The sequence below is a fragment of the Arthrobotrys flagrans genome (genome assembly GCF_004000055.1).
Source record: "Arthrobotrys flagrans strain CBS H-5679 chromosome Unknown unitig_1, whole genome shotgun sequence".
Classification (NCBI taxonomy): domain Eukaryota; kingdom Fungi; phylum Ascomycota; class Orbiliomycetes; order Orbiliales; family Orbiliaceae; genus Arthrobotrys; species Arthrobotrys flagrans.
The window spans coordinates 1,754,577-1,772,322 of NW_027137556.1; the positions used below are offsets into that span (position 1 = coordinate 1,754,577).

The 17,746-nt window shown below is 46.4% G+C and overlaps 7 protein-coding genes across 7 annotated transcripts; 4 read left to right on the top strand and 3 right to left on the bottom strand.

The window, feature by feature from the left end:
• Positions 1-15: 15 nt before the first annotated feature.
• On the bottom strand, positions 16-1,253 carry DFL_008518 (uncharacterized protein; the record flags this gene model as incomplete). Its single annotated transcript, XM_067638263.1, has 5 exons — positions 16-178; positions 249-577; positions 632-784; positions 845-1,057; positions 1,128-1,253. The coding sequence occupies 5 exons, from the start codon at positions 1,251-1,253 to the stop codon at positions 16-18; spliced, it is 984 nt and encodes a 327-aa protein (XP_067486168.1).
• A 754-nt stretch (positions 1,254-2,007) lies between these two features.
• On the top strand, positions 2,008-3,378 carry DFL_008519 (uncharacterized protein; the record flags this gene model as incomplete). The annotated part of the gene is made up of 4 exons (XM_067638264.1): positions 2,008-2,023; positions 2,096-2,112; positions 2,188-2,603; positions 2,670-3,378. 4 exons carry the CDS (start codon positions 2,008-2,010, stop codon positions 3,376-3,378), a joined length of 1,158 nt encoding a protein of 385 aa, XP_067486169.1.
• A 298-nt stretch (positions 3,379-3,676) lies between these two features.
• DFL_008520 (uncharacterized protein) lies at positions 3,677-5,092 on the bottom strand (the record flags this gene model as incomplete). The annotated part of the gene is made up of 2 exons (XM_067638266.1): positions 3,677-3,790; positions 3,854-5,092. The coding sequence occupies 2 exons, from the start codon at positions 5,090-5,092 to the stop codon at positions 3,677-3,679; spliced, it is 1,353 nt and encodes a 450-aa protein (XP_067486170.1).
• A 1,499-nt stretch (positions 5,093-6,591) lies between these two features.
• Positions 6,592-7,581, top strand: DFL_008521 (uncharacterized protein; the record flags this gene model as incomplete). Its single annotated transcript, XM_067638267.1, has 3 exons — positions 6,592-6,769; positions 6,844-6,922; positions 7,056-7,581. The coding sequence occupies 3 exons, from the start codon at positions 6,592-6,594 to the stop codon at positions 7,579-7,581; spliced, it is 783 nt and encodes a 260-aa protein (XP_067486171.1).
• A 3,363-nt stretch (positions 7,582-10,944) lies between these two features.
• Positions 10,945-12,091, top strand: DFL_008522 (uncharacterized protein; the record flags this gene model as incomplete). Its single annotated transcript, XM_067638268.1, has 3 exons — positions 10,945-11,275; positions 11,379-11,457; positions 11,530-12,091. 3 exons carry the CDS (start codon positions 10,945-10,947, stop codon positions 12,089-12,091), a joined length of 972 nt encoding a protein of 323 aa, XP_067486172.1.
• A 610-nt stretch (positions 12,092-12,701) lies between these two features.
• On the bottom strand, positions 12,702-14,280 carry DFL_008523 (uncharacterized protein; the record flags this gene model as incomplete). The annotated part of the gene is made up of 6 exons (XM_067638269.1): positions 12,702-12,780; positions 12,842-13,004; positions 13,067-13,835; positions 13,894-13,990; positions 14,086-14,122; positions 14,202-14,280. The coding sequence occupies 6 exons, from the start codon at positions 14,278-14,280 to the stop codon at positions 12,702-12,704; spliced, it is 1,224 nt and encodes a 407-aa protein (XP_067486173.1).
• Positions 14,281-14,971: 691 nt separating this feature from the next.
• DFL_008524 (uncharacterized protein) lies at positions 14,972-17,332 on the top strand (the record flags this gene model as incomplete). Its single annotated transcript, XM_067638270.1, has 7 exons — positions 14,972-15,271; positions 15,328-15,650; positions 15,706-15,870; positions 15,926-16,268; positions 16,321-16,457; positions 16,515-16,827; positions 16,901-17,332. The coding sequence occupies 7 exons, from the start codon at positions 14,972-14,974 to the stop codon at positions 17,330-17,332; spliced, it is 2,013 nt and encodes a 670-aa protein (XP_067486174.1).
• Between the last annotated feature and the right edge of the window lie 414 nt (positions 17,333-17,746).

Here is a 17,746-nt window from a genome sequence, read left to right on the forward strand (position 1 = left end):
CGGATGTCATTTCCTTCACTGTACATTATTTACCGAAGCGGCAGCCTCTTCAATGAGATCCCTCACCATATCGTTGTATTCGTGAACGTGCTCCGTGCTAATAACGTGGCCAGCATCTGGGAACAGATGTGATCGTACTCGAGGACCGAGACATTTGATCAGATGTTCCGAGTGTGGACTATCCGAAGCAGCTAACCATTAGTCCAAAACACCACATGGTGTATCGATAAGGTCACGGTGATTCTTACGGTTCGATCATCTTATCCTGTCCGCCATAAGCAACCAAGATATATCTAACATGGTCTCCAATGTACCTCAATCTCTCAGGACTACACGAGTGCCACCCTGCAGCGACTAATTGTGACATGAAGCCAAGGAACGGCGGCTGGTTAACGTTTTCCGTCTTCCAAATTTCTTCGGCATTGAAGCGGTCCGCATTCGTTGGGAAGACGCCCATTTCGTCGGGCGCGTTAAGGAATTTGTGCCCGAATAGGTTCTCGCGCGCAGCTTGGAGTCGTTCTTCCAGCGTCTTGGGTTTAATGAGGGCTGCCCTGCGCCTTATGTTTTCGAAGAATGGCTTTTTTGTACTTAGTATCCCTTCGACCATAACTGAGGGTTGATGAGATCATACCACTTCGGCCTTTATCACCGCCGCGGTAGATTGGAATACTATAGATGCCAATCTATCCGGAAATCGGTACGCAAACTCTTGGAGAATCATCCCTCCCATACTAACACCGACCATGTGAACCGGTTCGGTCCAGCCAAGGTGGTCCATAAGGTCCTACGTTAGGCTCGATCAGTAACAGTTTATCAACAGGCAAACCCTGCAGAAGGATTATACCTTGGTATCCAGTGCCATTTCGCTGGTTGTGTACCTCATAAGAGGTTTATCTGAATTGCCGACGCCCCGGTTGTCGAATACCAACATGGAATATCTATCGCCATGTTCGTGACCGAAGTATCTGATCTGTCTCTGCCAAGCGATCAGAGGAGCTCGGAGCCCCATGATGAAGACCAACTTTATCGGGCCAGTGCCGTGGATTTCATAGTTGATCTTCCCGAAGAATCCTTGTCAGTTTTTTCTTCGATGCCCTTTCCCGAAGGCGGACGAGGGTTGTGCATACCTTAATTGGACCGCCTCTTCCGATTGCGACCTCTGCAAGGCCCGTTCGATCGGCAGTAAACGGTATCACGATTTCCTGCATACCCGGGTGGGCCAGCAGCTCGGGTATGCTGAGCATTTCCGCCATTTTTTAATGTAGAAATCTGTTGCAAAGTTGAATACGACCTGTCGTTACTCGAAAACCCCGTATCTAATGAACGAAAAAAAAAAAAAAAATTTATCTATATGATGAAAGTAACACCTAGTGGATTTGCATAGATACGTAAGCTACCGAGGTATGTAACTTTATTAAATTAAGATGTGTACGATGCCATTATACGCAATCAGCCCAGGCTCGTGATAGCCGGCTATTTCATGAGCTTGGCAGGCAGACTCGACTTCGCGTGTTGATATTTGTGGTATTTCGAATGCTCATCGATGCCAAATCCGAGTTTCCCGCTTTTAGTAAGCTCGAAAGGGACACCGAGGAGCTTTAAAATTGAAGAATTCGAAACATGAAATGAATAACGAGGGCCTTCTTACCGAAATGGATTTTATCCCAAGTATGGAGTATCGAGGTATCTCCCACAGGTTGCAAATTGCAAGTTATCGGTGTCAGGTCGTTTACCGAATCAAGTTTGGATGTGTCAGCCATCGGCCTTAATCTGAGCTGCTCGAGGTTGCACGGCGCTGAGCTGCTTTCGAATTAAGAAACCCGCATGATCCCCAATTGATATTCTATCCCATGCATTCCGCCAACTACTACCACATCACAGCCAAGTTTGGCTAACACCACAGACACCCCCGTACAACGGCCATCACTATGAACGCCTGCTTTTTCTCGGGTGGGAAGACGCCAATTACTCCTATTCCTGTGGGTTAATCCTGTAGCTACCCGCAACATGCATTCTTTCGTAGGTAAGGTTTCCAACGTTCTGTCCTTTTCATCCTCACGTGTCTACGGCCAACTAACCTCTGTATACTACCTAGTTCCTAAATCTCGTCGAGTAAGCACATACCTAATCCCGATAGAATATAAATCGGTTTTTTTTTTTTTTTTTTAACGATTTTCTGGTTGTTAGCCTCGATTTAACCTCAAACTCCAAGTCCACGACCTTAACAATGTCCCCCTGGTCAGCGGCCTCGCCTACGTAAAATGGCATATCCGCGACTCGCCCCTCGCCGAGTCTAGAGGACGGACTAGCAAGATACCGATCAAAGAGCATAGAGTGACATGGAGATATACAAAGGAGCTGGTGGTAAAGATGACGGTCGATCGTGGCGGTATGCTGTCACCGGTATATCTCGACCTCGAAATCATCCAAGAATACAGCGGGAGGGAACGAATAATACTCGGGACCCTGGAGTTGAATCTTGCGGAATACGTCGGACGGGAACGGGAGAATAGGAGGTATTTGATGCAGGCTAGTAAGATCAATTCGACGGTGCAGATATCGACGGAACTCAAGCAGATTTCGGGGGATACGAGCTTCAAAGTGTACCAACCCCCTTTCCTACCATTGGTTATTTTTTTTTTAGCAGACGGTGCTGATGATGATGCCAGGCCCGAACTGCGTCCGGCACAAGTATTCTCCGGCATAGCCGGTGTGGTCGTGAGCGAACCTACGATATCCGAGCCCGTGGAACCGAACTCTACCCAAGCAGCCGAAAACCCCTACGGCGCCGAGATAAATCTATCCGCCCACTCACGCGAACGAGATCGAGCACACGACATATACCGAAAATCCCTCGCAGCTTCGTGGCAACTCCAGACGGGCGAATTGAACGCCGTGGATTGTATCGAGGATATCTTCGCAGGCGGTACAGGATGGGCGCAAGATCCCAGCCGTCAAACTGCAACGGATGATAACGTAAACTCCAACTCTAATCCAGACGATGGTGAAACGAGATCTTCGCATCAGGATCTTCATCCTTCGACCCATAGGAATTCGAGTCATAGACTTGCTAGCGGTTGGCACCATAACGACTCTTGGAAACGAACACGGAGCTTTCAGGGGTTCGAAAGACAGGATTCTACGGCGAGTTCGAGGCCCAGTCCCCGCATACCCCTTAAAGCGGATTCTTTCAGGTCGACGGGTTCGTTAAGGCCGCATGTGGCGTCTAGGGCGGTTTCCCCTGGTGATTCCGGGAGCTCGCGGATAATCAGCATATCTCAAGATCGAGCGTCAAACGTTTCTCAGCATCAGGGGTGGCATTCTTTGGAAGTCGCGGAGGAAGATTTGAGAGACAATCTTATCAGCTGGTCTTTATAGACCCGAGGTTATCCATCCATCGTTTAGAATTTAGAGAGCTTTATATATTATTGTATTAATAATACCCTATATGTTTTGCATGCTAATATATACAGAAGGAAATTGGATCGTATAAATCCACGAGAGATCAACCTTCCACCGAATATGGGCATCATTGGAAATCATGTGCTTAATTATATCAACCGTAACCGAAGAATGAGTTCGCCTGCTAAATCATAAACGCTAACCTCCAAAGACCGGGGTATAAAACCGAATCGACATGCTTTTGAAATCCAGATTGTGCATGTAATATATGGGCCTAATTGAAGAAATCACCTTTGATGGGATGGACCAAGGCAGGCGGACGACAGGCCTCGGGGTTTCGGTACCACGTTTCCCAGAAGGGTTGAGCGTGGACTTTGACGAAGTAGTACTGATTACGGAGTCTGCGGTCAGCAAGAGAAATAGGGTCCTCTTGGAGGGATTATAAACTTACGGTGCATCCTACGGCAACCTTGTCATGCTGGACCAACCTCGGGTCGTTCTTCCCAAGATCCTCGGGTGCCAGCGAGTGTCTCTCTGATGGACTGGATCTGTTAGGGCAGTACAATGGGTGTTGATAAAAGAACGTAGTAAGATTTTGGTGGTATGCGGCCGACGGTGCGAAATACTCAAAGTAACAGTTGAGCCCATCCTTATTATACTGTGTTAAAGAATCCGTCAATTTGCGAGACCAACCCCACACGACACCGAGGGAAGACCTGATGTTCTCCATGCCGCCAAACTGTTTCATACACGCCTGTTCTGACTCGGCCTTGAGCCATGGCCAATCGGCCCTAGGACGGCGTACCGACTGGAACGTCACTAAATCCGGAATATCCGACAAGTTTTGGTCCCTCTCTTGGTGCTTTCGATGGAAAGCATATTCGGCATCCACGTCTGCTAGGAATGTATCCCACCTCCCGATCAGTCGGACGTCGTTTTCTACGGTGTAGACGAAATCGTATTTTGGGTTCCGGGCCATAAACATCTGGACCGGGGTGTGGTTCTGTTCGTAGACGTTCTTAAACTCGGCCGGTTTCGGAATCCACTTCTTTAGATCCTGTGTCGAGAAGGTCTGCACAAGCGGCCGTAATTCTTCTGGTATCTTTTTCAGCCAGGCCGCCTTCTTCTCTTGATCCATGTCGAGGTGTACGGATATAATAACGTCGTATCCCGCTAGGTGTCCAGCCTCCAGAACGAGTGACCTAACATGCCATATAAAATGGGATTTCCAGGCTTGGTTCCCGCCCAGCCTTAAAACTACAGCCCTCCTATTCTTGCTATTCTTGTTATTGTCGGATATTATTTTGGCCGTCTCGAGCGATAGTTTCTTGTAGACTCCAAAGCGGTCCTCGTAGGTCCAGCACTCGGGTCGGTTCGGATCGCGGCCGACAGATTGCCATACGGTTTCATTATCGTTCGTCCAGACTATCTTATCGCCGCGGACGACGCCATGTCGGACTGACGCCTCGGGAGGTTGGAATTTAAATGAACCCTTGCGGTCGCTACCATCATGACCCCCAAGGATAGGTGGTGGACTTGGAACATCTGGTTGGGCATCAGGTGTCCGTATATTGGGTATTACGCCGCCCGGTGATCTGTATGTATGGAAAACTAGAAAAGCTACCGTTAAGAAGACCGCGACGGGTGCTATTAATCGTATTGTGCGTAGGTTTAGGGTGAGGGACGACATTTGGTATGTATCCCCTGTGGAGTGTGCGCGTGCTGAGAAGGCTTGGAATGGTAATGGTGAATATTGGGACGAAGTTAGCTACTGTGCATGGCAGATTATAACCGCGAGAAGGCGATATTTCGAAATTAAATCAAAGGTACGTCGTCGTTTAGTGTATTTCTATCGATATTCAGAGCTCCTGAAGGCAAAACGTCACCGAGCATTTTGCAGTCGCATTCTTTCAAGGAGAGCCTGAGCTGCAAACATGTCATTGGTAAACATCTCGCTGCAAGCAAGTGTCGTCCGAGTTCAGGGCCCTAAAAATAGGAAGCTGGAAGCTGGAGGTAAGCGCCTGCCCCCCTGTCACGAAATTTCGTTCAGGAGTCGTGCCGCGCACCCGCGTACTTGTCCTGAGAATCCCTGCATTTCTCAGCCAATCAGGGCGAACATGGTTAAACCGCCTCTGGAAACTGGCCCGATGAGGAAATATCGGAACCGTTCCGAGTAAAAGCTTCGATGCTCATGTGGGTCCGACACTTTCGAACTCCGAGATGTTTGGTCGAGGACTACAATTGAGGCGCCAAGTAATAGCTCCTAGGATCCCGTGAAAAGGGTTCTCGGTTTTTTGTATTACGTTTGTGTCTCGTATCAGTACTGGCTGAATAGTGGTTTCTGGTCCGCCTTGTCGGTGTTTCCTCGTATATCCTGTATCAAAAGTAAGCATTCAATCCTCCAATTGCCAAAACATTTGAGATGGCGGAAGCATGGGCCTAAGTTTGCTTTCTGAGATCAATTTACCCACAGTTCCCAGCCGAATGATATTCGGGGTCCGAGACCAGATGAGTTAGATCTCATGCATGTGCAACCTACGTGTATGAGAAATGGCTCACATCGTGTAATTGCAAAGGAGGAAGGTTAGGAAAGTAATTGGCAGACTGGCAAGGAAGACCTAGCGTTCTGAACACTGCGCGCCTCGATCCCAAAATCCCGCTTGTTATTGGCGCTGTTATTAAGAAGGTTTTTCTTCCCTACCAGCGAAGGAAACAACCTAAATATATCTGGGATGTGGCCTTTTTAACCCCGAAGCCTCTTATATATGAAGAAGCGCCCTCCTTTTGAAGTGTAAAACGTATGTAAACATACGTTACTCCGTTCCACCCACCAACATCATTTTGCGCTTGCTGTGCGAGCTGAGGTATTCCGAGGATTCGGTTCCTGGGCCGTTCTCATCTTCTTTTTCTCCCGTTTGTGTATTATTTTAGTGTTTTGCTCTTTGAAGTTTCTTAGAAATTGGGGGGTTTTATTTTTTTTTTTCTTAATATTTTAATACACATACAATAAATTACACTATGGCACCACCCGGCTTCAGTGTAATTTTATTGACGGTTATATTATCTATTGTTCGATTTGTGGTGGGACAAATCGAGGTTCCAGATACACCGCGATGTTATTTTCCAGATGGGTCGTTACGAAATTCGACAGATTATCAGCCTTGCAATAATGTCAGAGGGCAACATTCAATGTGCTGTGCGATAGCAAATCGAGGGTCGAGTGCGGATATCTGTTTATCGAACGGATTATGTTCTGGAGCGACAGCAGATGGTGTAGGAAGGGCTCTTTGGAGGGAAGGATGTACGGACCCGACGTGGGAGGATCCTGCGTGCCTGAAGATTTGTCTGAAGAAAGGTTCGGGGTACGGTAAGAAAAGATAGCCCTTTCTTAAAGTATCTGCGAAATTGTAGATTACTAACGAGGATGGTTATATATAATAGATTGGTTCAGCTCGGACGCACCGATCACGCTATGTCAAGACGGAACCGTCTGTTGCGGTGGCAAAGTCACTGGCGGCAAGTAAGTCTTCTTCATTTCCCATCGCATGATATTACGTCATATCTTATCTCTCTCGTGGGGATTCCTGAAATAGATGTGCGAGCGGGGCGTTGATAATGTAAAATGAATTCCCTATTAACGATCTGTCCTACAGTTGCTGCGAAGCTGGTGAAGGCGTTCAACTTCCCACGAACTTTTTACGGTCGACTGCGACAGTAATCAGCACTGTCGTTTCTTCCGTCCAACCGTCCTCCATACCTACTACAGAAAAGACCGAGGCGACCGTAACAACCGTCACTTCGTCGGTCAGAACTTCAAGTCCAGGAAGTGGGGCTTCTTCGACGGGACCCGGATTCCCAAGTGGCACAGATTCCAGCCCACAAACTACAACACCCGGAAACCCCAATGAATCCACCTCGTCAGGAATGCCAGATGCTGCAAAAATTGCGATTGGGGTTGGTATCCCCGTCCTTGTTATCGGCGTCGCAGTCATAGCATTTTTCGTCTGGCGCCGACGTACGAGACGGCAGTTACCACCAATTTATGAGAAAAACTCCAAAGGTCCGGTCGAGATTGGGACCAGCGACAATACATACTATGGCGGCGCCGCATTTTATACCGCACCGAAGCCACCGTCGATTCCTGAACACCATGTGAATATTCATGAGCTACACTCATAATACCGCCCTTTTTTTTTCTTAATTGACTACATTTGCCAACATACCCTATATAGTACCCTTTCATGTTTTTACGACTGGTGTTTTTGCTTTCAATTCTGGGGTTTCATTGATTACCTTCCAATTATTTACTACGTACTACCTACCAAATCATGCTGTGCTGTGCGGCCGGATAGTTAAACTACCACACTTGTACGATAGGAGATTTCATTTTATATTGCATAGCTGGCGGATACCAATAAATACACTCTTATATATACTTAACTTACCTCGTCCACTCTCAAAATTACGATGGCTATATGCACATGTATTTGAGAATCGATCCTACTTTTGGGATACGTCCGGTATCAAAATTTTACTTGCTAGAAGTGCTTGATTTGTATATCCGTCCAAATGCCTAAGGTATACCGGCAGGATACCTCCTAGTTATTTCGACTCCTTCCCTTTCATAAATTTAGACCAGGACGAGCCAGCAATCTCCCAGTGCGATATTACGAATTAAGATACCATGTTATTCTGATATTACAATCTTATTTAATATCGTTAACTAACAAAGATGTTTCCGGGGATCTATAAGAACCGAAACTGAAACCAATTATGACGATATAACTACATGGATTCTTGAAGTTTCCCTCGGAGAAGAAGAACTCAAGCATCAACCACGTAGTATGGGTCAAACAAAACCGTCCGATAAAGGAGCGGTTGCGTCAGTTTGAGACTTTGGAATATTAAAGCGTTCTTTAGTATCTTTATTTTGTTTAGTCAAGTAGTATCTCCATCTACATATGGATACGAACTCTTCCCATGCCATGTTTACAAGTTCGGGATGTTTATAGGTCTTAAAGATGTACGTTTTGCCAAGATTAACAAATTTAATTGTTCTATAAGGGGGTGAACGTTCTCTTATAAATGAGCTATTGCTTGTTTTTCTTCGTATTCTTTGCTCCCTTTGTAGTTTTCCCTTTTCCCTTTGGTTTCTTTCCAGTAGGGTTTTGCCTCTTTTCCACTTTGTTTGCCGATTTTTTTGGGGTTTTCCCCCTTTTTTTCGGGTGGCTAAATAGCTTGGTTTATATATTTTGTGGAGGAGATACTGACACTTCTTATCCAGTTTTTCATGGAGTTTTTTGATCTCCTCTCGAAGTTGGAATATAAGGTCAACTTTTCCCATTTTTGTGTCCCCTTCGGGATCTTTGACGTTAACCTTTTCCAATTTCTTGGTTAAAGCTGCCATTTCTCTGGCATGAGTCTACCACTCTGCTGGCCAGAACGAAAATGTCATTTCTGGCTTTAACCGTTTCCCTGTTGATCCATGCTGGGGAGTTTGTCTCCATGTCGCTTTTGCGACTAGACTACCCCGTTAATGGAGATTTTAGAGTTCCCCAGCAATGGCTCAGAGTCCCTTGTTTCTTCCGTTATAACGTTGTCTCCTGTGTTTATGATGAAGTCTCTGTTGGCGATAGTGATTCCGTGGAGTTTGGCGATGGATGAAACAACTTTGGTGATTTCGAGTTCGAAATCACTACTCCAGTGTTTTTGAGAGATGAGGAGACCCAAATGCTTAAGTTCCCTTTCCTTTTCTGCGGATACTAAAGCGAGGTATTTGCTCTGTATTTCTGTGACGGCAGCGGTAAATATTTTAACTACGATGTCGAGGGCTGAGGATTTCTCTCCGCTGGTATACTCTTTGGTAAATTGGAACGAAGATTGCTTAATAGAGAGTATTTAGGGTGGGAGGGTATTATCCGTAGTACGTATGTTTTTTGAGTGCAGTGGATGTTTTGTAGACGTTACAGTATTTTACTATGAGATCTGGTCTGAATACTTCTCTGAAGGCCGCTGGTATATTATCTATACACTCGGAGACTTTCGAAAGTTGTGAGAAAAAGACAGCTCTTTATTCTCTGTTGCCCTGCTCAGCAACGATCGCGTGAATGTAATTCATTTAACGCGCTATTTGTTGTTATAATTTCCATTTTAGAAAAATTTCAATACAAAAGAGGATTTGTTTGAAAAGTTATATGTCCGAAACCCGATTTTGGTAATTATTGTATAATTGCCTTAATTTCGTTAGTTATTCTAACTTTTCAAGGGGGACGTATCTGTATTTATAATGCTCCGTTTAAGCGCCGGGTTTTTGGTGTGTGTGAGTCCTGACAGGGGTATTTGAATACAAAACCGTCTGATAATTGTGACTTGTCAACTAGTATATATAGGTATTGAGGAGAGCCGCCGTCCTTTTTGTCCAGTCCAACATACTGTGCCGCGCAGCCGCGTCCTTTTGGGGAACTCTAACCAATTATGATCGCATGGGTAACTTCGCCGCCAAAATGTTAAGGCTAACTCCAATGAAGTTCAGCAAAAGGTTGACACGTTCTATACTTAGTTACTCTCTGCGATGAAAAGGCCCAAGGTTGAACTCGAGTTCTCGAGGTCGACATGATATTTCGATACATCGACACACATGTCGATTTTATTTATTCGGATCCCACTAATTGCATCGACATTTTACAACAATATCTTGTGTTGATGCTTTGAATACCTCGGTATACTCTATGTATGCAATGCCTGCACTAGTAGGCAAAACTCGCACTTTTTAGTATTTTCGATCTGAATTACTATTAATATATACCCTCAAGGCATACTTACATGGTTCAAGGGGTCGCCTGGTGCATACGCGAATTGATACATTTAACCCTACCGATTGGATCGATCGAATCTCTACGAGACGCTTCACATTCATGCCATAGCCAGACCATGGGGGGGGGTTACCAGATAGCTACAGGGTATACATATTTCATATCTACGAGAAGCAAATGGCTACGAAGAGGCACTGTAGAAAACACATCAGTCGTGGCCTGCATTCTATGGATCATATACAGGAATCGATTTGTTTCATAGTTTAGAATGGGGACCCACTTTTGGAGGTTAAGAGCGCCGCCAGGATAAACGGGGTGCGAGGTAGCATGGCGCTTGTTACTAAGGTCGGTAACCAAGTAGCCCAGCCCTGTTAAGTTTTGTCGACTCTTTGTTATGATATAATTTTTGCCTAGTATATTACGGATGGGAAGCGCCTTTCTCTTGGTGAGGATTTTGTCGTTCCAGTTTTCACTTCGATTCCCGAGCTACTCCGCGCCTGCTGTGCAAGTGCCTGAAGTATTGCGGCTTTTGCGATATATCGATATCGATTCGATTCTCGGGTCCCCGGCACCCTCCGTTACCTTCTTTACAGGTTTCTTTGGCTTCTCGGTTATATCTTGATATAAAATTATTGATATCAAGAACATTCTTTTATATATCTTTTTTTTTATCAGTATTCAATATTCATTTTGCTTTCTTATCTTTTTCTTTTTCTTTTTTGTTATAACCATGCCATCACTCTACATCTCCATAGCCGCAATATCACTATCCCTCAGCACCGCCCTAGCAGAACTAAGTGCAGCAATAGTCCCCAATTGCTACTTCCCAGACGGATCCCTATTCAACTCCTCAGACTACCGACCATGCAACAAAGGCGCAAACGTGCGGGAGTCGATGTGCTGCGCCATAGCGAATCGATCAGGCGATGATTTGGACGTGTGCGTTTCGAATGGACTTTGCAAGAGTAGCGGCGGGACGTATTATAGGGCGGGTTGTACGGATGAGACGTGGGAGAGTGAAGCCTGTCTTCACATTTGTATGGGGAGTGTGGGGAGTGAAGGTAAGACTTCGGCTCATATTTTTTTGATTGTACTACTAAGCGCTATGAGCTGTGATTATCAAATTGGGTAGACGCTAATCGAAGTCGGAGGGCTTTGATATAGACTACATGTCAAGTAACGCACCTGTATATTTCTGTGACGATGGAACGGTATGCTGTGGGAACGAGGCAGTCGCCGAAGTGTAAGTGATATGTTGAATACAATTAACATCGTGAATGGCTTAACTAACGTCATAACTTCTACTGGAAAATAGCTGTTGTCAAAAAGGGAAAGGATTCCAACTTCCCACGATCGGTCTTTCGCGAATAACAGAAACCGTAACTATCAAGTTCCAAAAAGAATCTTCTACATCAATATCATCACCAACTTCTACACCCACGACCATCGATGACATTCAAACCACAAGCACTGTTATATCTCCCGCAGAGAAAACCAACGATCCCACGGAGACCACATCAGCAACACCCCCCACCTCCACTTCTTCTTCAGAAAAAGGACCACCCCTCCCGGACACCGTAAAAATCGCAATCGCAATCTCCGTCCCAGCAGTCTCGATATCTCTCATAATAACCGGCATCCTCCTCTGGGACCGACGAAGAAGACGTAACCCCGTAGCTAACAAGAAGGGCATACGTATAACCTTCCCCCCTCACACGAAATCACCCGTGGCTATAGAAATCGGGTCGAGTGATACTCGATACGAGTGGCCTACCGCCGGCCAACTGGAGCAGTACGCGCGTGCTTATGTTCCTTCGGATTATAACCATAGGCCGCCGACTCCGGTTCATCGCGTTAACGTTTATGAAATGTATTGATGAGTTAGGGGGTTTTTTTTTTTGAAATTTTTTTCGTATGCATGTAATTATAGACTTGCTTGCATTGGTGTTGGCGTTGCATCGTTAGGAGTTATGTTGACTTGGGTGTAGATATTTTGTTTACATACATGATTGCATTGGTTGAAGGAAGAGAATCGAATGCGAATCGGGGGGCGGGAGTTGCATAGAGATGACTGTTCGGATTACCTTGACGAAAGAGACCGGGCCTAAACTTATGGAAGGTCGATGTTTAAAATCCAATCCGGCCTGGTCTCATATCAGATCTTTCATTCAAATCGAAGAACTTTTAGTAGAAGATACCTTCCATTGCTTAGATATCAAAGCAAAAAATACAAGTCACAACATGCTAGAACCTCTGGATAACCAATCTTACAAGAAAAGAAAGAGCCGTGCTGACCACCGAGTGAGTGATCAAAGGCGGGAAGAAGGAGGGAGGGAGAGAAAACACAACAGAAGATAAGAAACAACCCTTAAAAAAACAGTTCCCTAACGGCGGCACAATACGTATACGCCCATGTCATAAAAAAAAACGTAGCCACAAAAGTCTTTTTCCCAGCCATAAAATTCTTTTTTTTCGTTTCGAGTGCGTCTAAGATAAATCACGTCCCGTAGCAGCACCGACAGCTGGTCCGTTTTCCCAGCTGAGGTAAGTGTGATCACCGAGTTTTCTATAGACAAGGAATTAGTAAAGACGCTCTTGAGGTATGGCTGTGGCGGAAGTTGACGGACCTAGGCTTGAACAAGTGGCGAGCGGTAAAGATGACGCCGAGGAGCACGCATAGGCCACCGACGACAATGTATGCAATACCCAGGAATGGGTTCTTTCCTCCCATGACTGTCCTAGTAGACAAAACGATGGACTTGGTACCTCCGTATAAATCAACAGGGAAATCTATCGCAAATGTTCCGTTAGCACTTTCAAAGGATGTCTTTCGTACGAAGATTTCATCATACTCATTTTGATATCGAGGGTATAGACACCACTTTCCATGGTTTCGTTATCGTTACGTCGTGCCAATTTGCTAAAAGTTGGGAGACCGGCCGTGCGCATCCAGACTTGCAATTCTTCCCAATCACGGAGGTCCGGCAGGTTGGTCGAATTGTACCCATTCGGGAACATGTTGATCCAGTTGGGTGGTGGCACGATTTGACTAAGGTTATACTTGGATGTGCCGTAACGATCGCGGTCGCTGGGCCATGCGATCCCCTTATTTGTCATTTCGTAGATCTCCTCTTGAGGACCGGTTCCTCCACGCTTCTGGACGAGAACCGGAGATCCGAAGGTGTCGTTAAAGAGCGAGTTCGCCATAAGACCGCAGGGATAGATGATCTTTCCGGCAGAATCGACGGCCAAGGGCGCACAAGATTCACTAGTATCCAATGTCCCAGCTCCGACGGCGTCACCTCGCAGTTGCTCCTCATTGACGGACTTGACATATCGACGATGGTTTTGGTAGAAGTTGGTGAGTCGGTAGTAGAGCAATACCGGTGCGGTCATGTCGGCTTCCAGTTGGAATTTGAGCGTGCAGACGGTATTATTGACTTCGCGATTGCCGATCCTGGTAACATTGCTCACGAACTTCCATTGTGGGTCTTGCTTATTTTCAACTGTCGGCTTGTAGAAGTTTTTCCGAATATTTTCGGCCGGGATAGGAACGAAGTCTCTGTTGGAACCGACAGAAGAAGATGCGCACTCAGTATAGTCTATAACCAATTCTTGAACCTATTGAATGGGACGATTAACACGGTGAACGGATGTCGAGTAGAAATAGTCGCTGTACCTGTTCAGAAGCCCATAACAGCAAGCCACCGATTGGCGCAAATATCACACCGACTGCGAAGAAGAGAGGCAGTACGGTCTTGGGAGTTAAGATGGGTCTGCCGGAAGGAACGGATTAGACGGATAGCACGATAAAGATATATTTGATAAACCGATATCACTAATATCGTCGGTCCAAGAGGTAGTGTCTTACTGCCATGCTTTTAAACGCTGCTGCTTGAAGGCGGTATCTGTTCATCATGATCAGGGGCCACCGGTCAGCACGACGACAACAGAGGATCGTGGAAGATTGTCGATGATGTAACATACTCCCGGGTCTTCTGGTCTTCTCCTTCTTCTTCTTATCCCGAGGGTCGACGCCTTCGTTGTCTTCGGAAGTCCTACTCATCTCGAGATGAGGGTGGGTGGTGTTGCTATGTTTGCGATGAGTTTAGGGTGATGTTTGATGTTTGTGACAGCCCTTCAGATGGATGGATGCAGGAGTACAGAGTATTGTCGCGAAGGGATGTTAAAACTGGTAAGGTCAGATGCTTCCTGCAGCGGCGAGTCGTAAAGAATAATAAAAAAAAGGGCGTCAGACCGGCTGGTTGGGGAGCTGAAAGAGGACGAAGAGGGAGATGGGAATGGGAAGGTCGTCAGCTGGAAGGCGGAGTGGTTTGTTTGACCGGAAGCTGAGTTCTCCAGGTCGGTCGGGCTGTCGGGTCCACGCAACCAGAAATTGGAATTGCCAGAAGAAGCGTCTCGGCAAGGCCACGGAGCCAGCAACTCAGTAACTATGCCATGCCATGCCAATATGCGAGCTACAACAGATCACGGAGGCAGTGCTCGCTCTGCTCATTTTATTATATTATCACCATATCTCGACATGTCCGGCGGGGTTAGATAATTAACTCTGAACTAAAGTACTTGCAAGTACATTGGGAGAATAGGTACTGAGATGCTGCTAAAAATAGGCATTCCGCAGCGTGGTTGTACTAAGTCTAGAGCTATGGATCATGCAGGTACCAACAAGCAAAGCCAGCCAGCCTGCCCGAAGCTCAAAAGCGCCGCTGAACCCCACACCTTCTCCGCGCTGGAACATGGCCATGGCCACCCCAGAGATCTTGCTCCATCTTGACGACCGAGATGACCGATATCTTACCGAAGCCGGTGGTCTACCCGACACTCCGGGTCTGAAGTCCAATCACCTTCCTCTCAAGGCGGCTCATATCTTGTCGACATCCGCGACGGACCCGGATATCAAAGAGGTCCTAACCGCGTTCAATACAATTGTGGAAAACAACAATGCCGACACCCGTCGTCGACTACGTGCCCAGACTCTCCATGAGCTTGCCAGTAGTAATACGCAGGTCATTCAGGATTTCGGGTTGATAGCTGAGGTAGTGCCTCCGTCGTAGGATATCGTTTAGTCAGCTACTGATGTCTCCTACCTCAGCAAGTACGGTTTATCGGGGATGCTCTGGAAGGACTATACGAAACCTTCAACGATGTTACAACCAGAGTCGATAATAGTGCATTGGAGATCGGTTCCGTCGTACAGGAGGGTGAAGTGATGCTGGGAGATAGGGAAAAGATTCATAGGAAGGAAGCTCTGCTCCAGGCTTTCCTACAGAAGTTCACCCTGCCTGTTGCGGATTTGGCCAACATTACTTCCTCGCCTCAATCACTCGATGACGATTTCTTCGACACATTGATCAGGGTCAAAGGTATACACTCGGATTGCCAGGTGTTACTCGGTTCCGAAAGCACTCGTGCGGGGTATGGAGCCACTCCCATATTGGTTTGTATGATGGTCGTTAATGCTTGCATCTAGAGTCGAGATTATGGACCAGATGACGAGGAATCTCAATTCAGCATATCAGAGAGTTTACCTGTGGCTGCAGAGGGAACTCAAGTTCCTATCCTTTGAGACACCCACAGGGAACCACCGTGTACGAAAGGCCCTTGACGTTCTCACGAGCCGTCCTGCACTCCTACAGTATGTTATCCACCGATCTAGGAATACGGGATTTTATATTGATACTTCGTTCCAGGAGCTGTATTGATACTCTAGCAGAGTCGCGACAACGGACTCTTACTGAATCATTCAATGTTGCCCTAACGGGTGGTAACGGTAGATCAGCAGATAAGCCGATTGACTTGATGGCTCATGATCCCATCCGCTATATCGGAGATATGCTCGCCTGGCTTCACTCGGCTCTGGTTAGCGAGGTCGAAGCACTACAGGCTATATTCGAGCTCGCACCTGGTGACGAACCTCGGGGCGGCCTGCCAGACGAAGGCCTCGAATCGTTACTTGAAACCGAGACCCGACTGAAAGACCATGTGCGACCGCTGGCGGACAAATCACTCGAGGCCGTCCTTTCAACATTTAGGGTCAGTGCATTCCGTTTACCGTAAAGACCGCCCTGAGCTAACTTTCGATTAGTATCGGACGGAACAAGTTATATCGAGCCACGAGGAGCCCACACTCTTATATGGAATTTTAAATATTTTAATGTTTTATCGAGAGACATTCAAGAAACTTCTGGGCCCCGATGCCGCTCTTATCGCCGCTATTGACGGGTAAGTGCTTCTGTATTCTTATGGTCTTGGGGACCCCTTCTCACCTATCCGCGACAGCCTCATATCAACAGCGACACGACAACTCCAGAGTTGTCTGCGGGATTTGGTTAGATCCGTTCAGCATGACCTACCATCGGCGACACAGGATCTATCGCCTCCTATATTCTTAATCGACGCGTTAGCAAGATTCAAAGATCTCATTAAGAGCTTCGAGGCATCTTTAATATCCGATGATTATAAACCCCAAGCATTCGACATGATATATTCGGAGGCGTTGCACCCGTATATTCAAGGCTGTCAGACTCTTTCAAAGGACCTACCGGCATTAAAATCACATATTTTTATGGTAAATTGTTTGGAGGTGTCTAAGGTTCGTACCGTAATATAACCATCATCAAGATACTCTGGTTTCCAGACATATAAAATCTAACATGTTTTCTTAGAATACCATGAGGCTATCTACGTATGGCACGGAAAACTATATTCACCACCTTGACAGAGATGTTGATCAGCACGTAGCGTCAATTGTAGACCAACTGCATGATTACTTCTTAACTGCGTCGGGTCTGGCAATTTTGTTGGATACTGGGAATGATGAGGAACCCTTCGACAGTGGCGCAGTGACAGAGGCTATTTTGGTGGAATGCTCGCAACAGCTAGACGAATTTCTCCCTAGTGCGATGATCGATGCCGAGTCCCGTCTCATTTACCTGTCGCGCCCTTCGCTCAAGAAGAGCATTATTCGGGCATCTTTGGACAGGTTCGTCAGCGATTTCGCTCGGGTCGAAACAGCGTTGGAAGACCTGCCCCCCACGGTGTTCTCGAGGGAGTCATTCCCCAGAACGACGCATGAGATGGAGATCCTCCTAGGATAAAAAACAAAGGCTGGGACTGATAAAAAAACAGACGTGAAGAATTTAATGCAGCCCTCGCATGAAGAGAATATTTGTCGTCTACATACATTTTAAATATTTTAATAGAAGTGGCGATAATAAAAGCCAACATGCTATTGCTGCATATTGCAATGTAGGAATGGGACGAGACAAGAGCTCGCGCATATGCAGAACATTTACACAGGCCTTGGCGGGCCCTTAACAGCTGAGTTATAACCCGATAAGAGAGAAAAAAAAAAACGCCGTAGGAAAGCATGACGTATCGGATTTCAACAAACCGCTGCCAAGCCCCGAGTTTACGAGCGAGGGAGGCGAATGGGCTCCGTTGGGACGCCTTCAACTCCATTCTTGAGATTGCGAGAATTAATCATCTTCAATTGCCCGCAATGAGGGTTC